This window comes from Theobroma umbraticum, unplaced genomic scaffold (assembly GCF_002168275.2).
Source record: "Theobroma umbraticum cultivar Fairchild unplaced genomic scaffold, ASM216827v3 scaffold_81.0, whole genome shotgun sequence".
Classification (NCBI taxonomy): domain Eukaryota; kingdom Viridiplantae; phylum Streptophyta; class Magnoliopsida; order Malvales; family Malvaceae; genus Theobroma; species Theobroma umbraticum.
In genome coordinates this window covers 3478347-3487457 of record NW_018397268.1, presented here as the reverse complement: position 1 = coordinate 3487457, position 9111 = coordinate 3478347, and the positions used below count along the sequence as shown (strand labels likewise).

The window sequence follows — 9111 nt, the reverse complement described above, 5'->3', positions numbered from 1 at the left end:
CTTGGAAACAAGCCTCCAAGCTTCCCACATCTCTCAATCTTAAGTTTCAATAAAGAAGGGAGGTGTTTGGGCAGAGACTTGGTTAACTTGGGACAATTTACCATGTGCAACTCTTGGAGAAGAGGGAAAGCTCCATCATTCAAGCAAAACCATTCTTCCCACTCTGACATATCTGTGAATCTTAGAATTTCAAGAGATCCAAATGGTTTACTCAAAGCATCACCCTGCCCATAGAACTCATCACCCACTGTTACTACTTCAGAAAACCCACTAATGGAGAGAGATTTCAAAGATGATAATCGCCCAAGTGGCGGCAAGAACAAGCAAAATTTACAACCCTTCAAGTGCAAAGATACTAGCTTCGAGAAGGAAGAATGCCCCGCCCATTCTGGGAATCTTGTACCTCTATAAAACTCAATACCAAGATGCTCCAAGTTTGTGTGAGGCTCCAGTTGTTCAAGTATCTCTCTATCATGCTTTGAATCATCATTAGTATGACAATCCTCACTCCATTTCAACTCCAACTCCCTAAGGTTGATCTTCTCCTTCAAATTGGCAGCTTTGGCATCCCTGTCACAAATAATATTTTGTAAATTTGAAATCACAAGCCTTCCACGTAGATTCTTGAGCTTTCCCAACTCACTTATGCTTGAACCTTTTTGCTCACCCAAAACAAAATCTGTTAACGTTCGAAGATCTTTCAATTTATCCATTCCTGGTGGCATCCTTACTAACTTGGTACCCTTGATGTCAAGATGATGCATGTTGATCAATCTTCCCATGTCTTCAGGCAACTCAACAAGCTTTTGGCACTCAGATAAGAGTAGCGTTTGCAAATTATACAATGTACTCAATGAGTTTGGTAACCTTTCAATTGAAGTTTTAGATAAATCCAAATAACGCAGTTGCTTTAATTTTTCAATTTCTTCTGATAACTTATTGATATTATGATAATGAACCAAAGAAAGCACTCGTAAAGATCTGAATTTTATGATCAAATCATCCATTATCACATTGGTAACATAACAACGCCATAATCGTGACTTTAAATTTAAGAATGTATGCAAACCTTTTGCTTCAGGTAAAACTTCAAATTTTTTAAGTACATCGTATTTTTCTTGGACATTAGAGAAATAACGGGTCCTTTTAGTTATGTTACATGAAAGTCTATCACCAACTTCCAATCTACAAATGAATTCTCCGGATACAGATTTTGCTAAGTCACTAATTAAGTCATGCATGACAAAGCAAGACTTATTCCCACTTAATTGTTGAAAAAATGACCTGGATGTTAAATCTTTGAAATACTCATTACCCCGATCCTCCATATTTACAACTTCTCCGGAGTATGCTAAAAGATCTTCAGCCATCCATAGCCGAATGAGTTCTTCCTTTCCGAATTCATAATCTTTAGGAAAAATTGAACAATATGCAAAGCAACGCTTTAAATGAGAAGGAAGATAATAATAACTTAATCTGAGTGCTGGAAGAATATCATCTGTTATGTCCCACAAACTGCTGTTTAATACCTTATTCCAATCCTTAACATCTGTTCTACAACGAAGCAGACCTCCAAGTGTTTTTGCTGCTAAAGGGAGGCCTTTGCATCTTTTGGCAATTGCTTCACCGATTTCCTTCAAATTTGGAGCCATGCTTGGGCTTGCATTAACAAATGCATGTTTTGCAAATAACAACCAACAATCCTCATCAGATAAGACATTAAGATGATGAGTTGGAACAGTCCCCATAATGCGTGCAACCTCTTGATTACGTGTTGTTACAACAATCTTGCTGTTTTTCGCCCCAAAATTGAAAGGACTTCTCAACTGTTCCCAATCAACATATTTCTCGTTCCAAACATCGTCCAAAACAAATAGAAACTTCTTTCCCAACAGCATCTCTTTTAGTTTAAGTTGAAGCTTATTTAGGTTCTCACTATCACCAGTGCTAGAAGTGATCTCATCAAGAAGGGTCTTGGTTACCCTGAAAACATCAAATTCCTCTGAAACACACGCCCATGCTTTGAGGTCAAACCATTCTTCCACTCTCTTGTCATTGTAGATCAATTGTGCAAGGGTGGTTTTACCAACCCCGCCCATACCCACTATTGGAATCACATCGATCTGATTTGCACTTGCATATTCTGGGTTCAGCAACTCCATGATCGCTTCTTTTTCATCATTTCTACCACAAACACCGGATTCATCCACCAGAGAAGTTGCAGGAGGTCTTTGAAATGACTTCTCTCCTCTACTTTCTTTCAAACCCAGGATGTCTTTTTGGTTGACTAGATATTCTAGTCTCTCAAGGATTTCTTCTAGCTTAGATCCCATCCCCCTATTGAAAGGATTGAGAGAAGAGAAAAAGCTACATACCTGCTTCGCAGTACTAGTTTGATCCTCGGATTCCAACCTGCTTCGAAGAGCTTCGGTAGCGATCTCATCAAGGAGGTCTTCCGCATCATAAACAGCATCTTTGAGCTCATCAATCCAGCTTCTCACGTCTGGGTCCTTAATCTGCCTACTTTCAGCATCATTCATCACTGCTTTAACTGACATCAGAGTAGGCTTCAGTTTCTTCAGCAGCCCATCCTCAAGCCTCTTTCCCTTGATAAGGTTCAAAACATCCCGAGAAGCAATCCTCTCAACCAGCACATCGATGGAAGCAGTGAGAAAAGCTTCACCCACCAAAGCCCCGGCCATGTTTTTTTTTGTTTTTTGGTAAGAACGATTTGAAGAAGATCGAAGAAAGTGATTGGAAACAATGGAAAGGAGAGTGCGTAAAATCAGGTGAAAGACCAAGAGTGCTTTAAGTCAAGCCTCAATGCAACTGCTCCAGCAATGAGCCTGAGTATTTTCAAGCTTTAGTTTTTACCACTAAATATGAATATTATATTGATTAAAATATATTGCACTTACTGATGGATTACAGTGCAATTCCTCGGCTACCTTCGTCAAATTGTTTCCCATCATTTGGAATGAAGGGCCCCATAAGGTTGGTGGAAGCCATGCGCGTTAATTTTTGATTCTTTCATACTAAACTCCAAATGCCAACAAGCACTACTCTATTGACTTGGGTTTAGAGCGAGTGCAAGACACCCGTTTTAACTCTCAATCAACGTGATCTTAACAACTTAATTTACTTGTTAATACTATTATTTCTTTTTTTATTTAAAGTTTTAATTATTTCTTTTGTCATGCATTTAACCAAGAAAAGTATGATTAGATTCATACCTTTTATATTTGCCTAGAGTTGAAGAAAAATGATTTAGGGTCACTCAAAATCAATTTGGACCAAGAATTAATTTTGAATAAATACTATTAAAAATTAATCAGATATTATAAAATGATAACTCGTTTGTTCCCAATTATAAAGTTTGATTGCAAACTGATATGTGAATCAGTCCAAAAATTATATTACATTCGCACGATAAGGAATCTTCTTAATTAAACTACAAGTTGATCTTTAAAATAATACAAAAAAATATATTAAAAATAACATATTTCTTATATTTTATTTGTCAATTTATTTTAATTCTAATGTAGAGTTTGTCAATTAGTGGTTTTCGATTTTATTTTATTTTTATTTTATACTTATTTACTATAAAATGATTTTTTCAATAAAAAATCAATGACAAAAGAAAAGAGAAAGAGTAGCAAAAAGAAGCAAGCAATTTGGAGTTACAAAATGGGAGGGAAATGAATGGAATTGTTGGGTGTCCCTCATAATCATTTCCAAGCAAACCAATGGGTAAGATTGCTTCTACTTGGCTTGCACACTATTCCAAGAGATTACAAATCAAATCATTCCTTTATGAGATAAAGGGAAACAAGGTTGCTTGCCTCATGCAAGGTATTCAAACCCAATTTTCTATTTTTCCAACATTTGGATCTTTTTGTAATCTTCAATCAAGAATGAATTTACATTGCAAACATAAATCCCCTGCAATTAGGTCAAAGGTTAAAGCTTTAGATTTATATGTAATGGAAGGCATAAACTCTACACAGTTTTGATAGTGTGAACAAAGACAAGGAATTTGATACTCATTCATACCTGCTTTAACTCTGCATATTTGCTGAGAGAAAGCAAAATTGTTTTTAAATTAAATGTCAAAGGGTCCATCCATTTATAGCTCATGGTAGACAATTTAAATGTATGATCATTGGTTCCAACCCATTTGAATTTTTAATTACATTAAAATATTTTACCTACTCAACTAAAAATTAGTTTAATACTTTCATTATAACAAACCAACTCACTATGACCTTAGCATTCAAACAAGTTGGCAAAGATCATAAATTTGGCTTCACTTCTACCTTTTATCACACAGAAACAAAAAATAAAAAATAAAGATAATAGGAAAAAGTGCATTTGAATTTTGGATGAATGGAAAAACAATGATAATACAAGATAAATGTCTTAAAAGCTCCAATTATGTAGAGTTATTAGGGCCATGATGTAGCCAAAATTGTCGAAGCAATTAACAATTGAAATGAAGTCAATTTCCTTATCATCCACCAATATGCAGTCTACCAATAATGTATGATCATCCTCTTTGTTGCTTTGACAAGCCCAAATTTGAAATGAAGCGTACTGAACTTGCTGCAAAGACGTTCAACCTCCAGCTGTAGCTGGTAGTAGACCGCTTGAAAATTCCATGTAATTGGGTGCCTCTATCTTGAAGAAAGCAAGCTTCTTTGTTAGCTGTAGAACAAAGTAACTTCGGGTGCCGAAGGAACTCAACTAAATGAAAATAATCAACTCAACTTTGTGACAGAATTTCTGAAGTAAGAGGAAGCAGGAGATGATGCATTCCTCAAATAGTAATTGGCAGCCTATAACAGGTAGCAGTACTACAGGTGAATATCACAGGTTGCAAGTCTACTTTTGTATCCTAGAAAGCACAAGTCACAAACTAGAGAAGCACCAATGCTAGCCTTAGTTGTGCTTGACATCAGTAGAGCAACCACAAAAGTATTTGCACAAGTTACAAGTTTTTTCTAATATGGGCACTTAACCTAGTTCCCAATTGCCTTTCAACTTCAAACTAGTATGAAATTTCTTTAAAAAGGACCTTCACAATTTTGATAATAATAAGTTAGTGGCATGAGTTATTACGAGCATTTGATTTCTTGTATGTAGCCTTGTAGGTCCTTTAGTGGAAGGCCAAGGGCATAATATACCAGATTAAATATCTTTTGTGGTGAAATACTTTTAAATTAGCTATAAAGAATTAAAGAGACAAAAAATAGCAAGTGATGAGACATGACTTGCAACTAGTTTTGAGCCTAATGGTACAACGAAAAGCATATCATTGTAGAGGAAACCAACTGAAAGCATAGACTTACCCTGCCTTCATCAAGTTTTCTGAGATGCTGGACCTTCTTCCAACATTGATAGTACAAGTTAATAACTTGAAAAGCTCTGAAAGGATAATAGAAACAAATATTAAAGAGAACTAAACAATTCAAGTCCCCATTGAAAGGGAAAATAATGGAAATCACCAACTGATGATTTAATATGAAAGTGCAAAATGTATACCTCAATGAAAACATATGAAAACAAGGACAATGACCTATCCAACTTTAGTCATTTGATGACAATGCTGTAAATTTTCCAGAGAATTGTGTAAAATCTTGCCATTCCCTCTAGAACCCACAAGCAAAGAACAACTTCTAAATCTGGTGGAAACCACACAATGTTAACATCCCTTTTTCTGGTATGAAGTGATTAACAAATCCAACAACAGTCATGAAAAGTGAATAGCTTAAATCTTTCACTCTTCTTAGAGTTGAAAAAACTTGGAATTGTTGTTTTGCAGACAAAAGTGTCATTGTGTGTTTACCAGCATGTGAGCAGAGGGTTAAGACTGCTTTGTTACCAGTCGTGACTCTCCTTTGAATGTACAGGGATACCCTACCTTATACGAATGAAATTTAATTTTCAAAAGAAAAAAAAAAGTGTCATTGTGAATTGAAAAAACAGAAGGTACTGACATTTTCTCCATTCTGACAACAACTAATGCTTGTTATGCAAGTACTTGATGCGAACATTCTTTTTCCTTTTTCACTTCACTGAATGGATACCAATTGCATTTCTTCTCCATGTACAACCTATGAAGACAGATAAATTTACAATAAAGTCAATGGAAGTAATCCAAACTAAATTTCCATATTCGAATGAAGCGGTCAATTTTCACAAGTTTATACAAGAGTCTGTGTAATAAAGTTGTTAGTGATGCATAAAAATCAATCAATGACAGAAAAATTTCTTGATCCATTGTATTGGCTGAATTTAAAAGACAACAAAAGGCTACCAAGTTTGGTTACCGTTTGAAAACATGGCTTCTTTTTCTTCAACTTTTTAGTTTAGAACAATGAAAGAAATGTGTTAAGCAGAACACACTAGCAAGTCTTCAGAAAATTTGCAAGAAATTTGAGAATGATCCCATGCTTGTTGATCCTAGCAGCTAACACAATATTGAAACAAAAACCCTAAAATTTGGAAACAAAAAACCTGTTAAGAAATCATGTGATATGTAACAGCAATGATCAGCAGCAAAACCAAATACACATTATGTGAAAGAAAGTTCTACAAGGCACAATAAATAAATTAAAGGCACATGGAGTTGGAAAAGAATGGAAAATGATGTACCAATGAAACAAGAAAAGATGAGCTCATTATTAACATGGACAATAACTAGTGCATATAATAATACCAGAGTTAATTAGGGAGCTGTTTTACTCTTCATAGGAATAACGACATACTAGTTCCTTGACATGGGAATATTTCATTCCCTTATTTTCACCTAGTTACTCTTCAAGACAACGTGGAAGAAGGGAGGAGATTCCTTGTTCCACAAAGCAGTCTGTCAATAGGCAACGAGCCAATGTCAGCCAACTCTAATTCATGGATTACTGCAATTGGAAAGTTAACCTACATTCTGCCCCCATTCATGGTCCTCAACTTTCATCGGAAGGGCAAGACCTCGATTAGCTTAGGACAATCTTAAGTAAATTTCTTCGAGATGAGAGAGTGCTCCCACATCTTCATTGTCTTCAGAAAAATCCATTCGTGCCATTTGAAGATTCGTCAAAACCTTAAGGCTTCATTTTGAAACGAGTATCTGAGAGGGTGAATTTAAATTTGATTTGTTTTTCATTTTTGTGAGGATGAGTTTCATCATTACATTTTTTTGGAGAATGGTCAGTACATCTGAGAGACTATAAAAGAATGCATTTGAAATTCAATTTTATATTGAGGTATCTTAATTCACTACTCGAGTAATGTTATGAATCCCTGTGTTTGAGTGTAACTATATAACTCATATATTCATGAGTATTATGACAAAATTTCTACTACATATATAATCCTCATCCATCTTCTCAAATGTAAATTTCCAAATGCAATTCAAAATTTCATGGAATCCAGATGGCTTAATTGCTAAAAGAATGTAACCATGGACGTTAGGATCCCTGGTTACTCTTCAGGAAAACCCTCAAATGGAGAAAACTATCAAAAGTGGCAACATTAGTCCTTGAACTGAATAAATCATGGAAATGAAGAGAGTGACCCTGATATGAACTAGAGAATATGATAGTCACTGATTCTATATAATAAAAGAGAAGGAAGGAGTTAAGATCTTTATTCTTAACTGATTTGAAATCTGTGCAAATCATCGTCGCCGCTGCTCTAGGAAATCCGAATTTTCAATGAATTGTCCAGAGCTAGACGCAAAGTCATCAAACTATCGAAAACTTTCATGCAGATAATTCTGGGATAGAAAAATTTGAATGTGCAACTGATTCTTGAAAGAAGGTGTTGGAGGGCTGTAACCGATTTCCAAACGATTTGAGACATGAGTGATGCTGGTGAGGGCCCTCTAGTGCCCGAATTGACTTCAAGCCTTTGTATGAGCTGATACCAAGACGATTTAGCTTAGGGAATGATCCTATTGAGAAAGATTTTAGTGGATGATTGCTGTTGCCTGATATTTCTAAGCATTCGAGGAATGTATAAAAAAGGGTTTTGGAATAATCCAACGCATCACAGTGATGGATGCCCGATTCCTTTGGCGTCGTAAGTAGGCTACCTTCAAGCAGAGATTTGAGGCCATAACGATCCCACATTTCCAACTTCTCAAGATGAGTACAGTGTCGCACCACCTGCTTCAATATGGAATCATTGACATTCCAATCATATAACCTCAACTTTCAAGGCCCACAAGGCAATGGCTCCAATTGCAATGCAACACATTCCCCTAAGTAAGTTCAGACATGCTTGGTGCCCTTCGAAGCAAGCCTCCAAGCTTCCCACGTCAACCCAAACGGAGACATCAAATAGTTAAAAAGAAAACTTTATATATAATTTAATTATTATTTATTTAAAAATTTAAATAAAATTTAAAAGATATTAGAAAAAACAAAAAAAATTACATTCACGTTATTTATATATATGACAAAATGAAATTATAAAAAAAAAAATCTCTCTCACTCTTTACGTGAGAGTGTAAAAGAGAAAATAATTTTTCAAACTCAAATAAATTATTTTTTTACTTTATATGTTTTAGCACTTCTCTTATTTTTTAATTATCTTTTAAATTATTAATTAACATATTAAAGTTATTAAGTTAAACTATTAAAATATAATATGTTATGACAAACTATTAAGTTAGACTGTTAAGATAAATTATGTTATGATAAGTTTAGATTTATATTAAAACTTTATAGATTTAGATTAGTAGACTCATTTTTATTTTTTATTAAATTTGATGGGCTTAATATATTTATTTAAAATTTATTTATTAGGCTTAATTAGCAATATGCTAACCATAATGATTTTAATTTTAGCAAATAGTTTGAAGGAAAAAACTAATTATTAAATAAAAAATTATTTTAAGATTTATTAAAAATATATATAATAAATAAAATTATATTGAAATAAATACAATTATTTCATTCTATCAATTTGTATGTATATTCTTATTACTTAAAGTTTGTAACATACACACTAAAATGCATTGAATATTTTAAATAAAAAATAATATATTGATGAAATTCTAAACAACATTATAATTTATATTTAAAAATTATATAATAATTTATTTATTTT

The 9111-nt window shown here is 34.0% G+C and overlaps 2 protein-coding genes across 2 annotated transcripts in view; both read right to left on the bottom strand.

The window, feature by feature from the left end:
- Nucleotides 1–2: 2 nt before the first annotated feature.
- LOC110425523 (putative disease resistance RPP13-like protein 1) lies at nt 3–2855 on the bottom strand (the record flags this gene model as incomplete). Its single annotated transcript, XM_021440444.2, has 1 exon — nt 3–2855. A coding segment is annotated over exon 1 (2700 nt), but the record flags the coding sequence as incomplete, so codon positions are not given.
- Nucleotides 2856–8139: 5284 nt separating this feature from the next.
- LOC110425522 (putative disease resistance RPP13-like protein 1) overlaps nt 8140–9111 on the bottom strand; it is a 2673-nt gene continuing 1701 nt past the window's right edge. Inside the window, 1 exon segment of the mRNA XM_089785121.1 lies at nt 8140–8165. Coding sequence (XP_089641247.1) covers nt 8140–8165 — 26 coding nt within the window.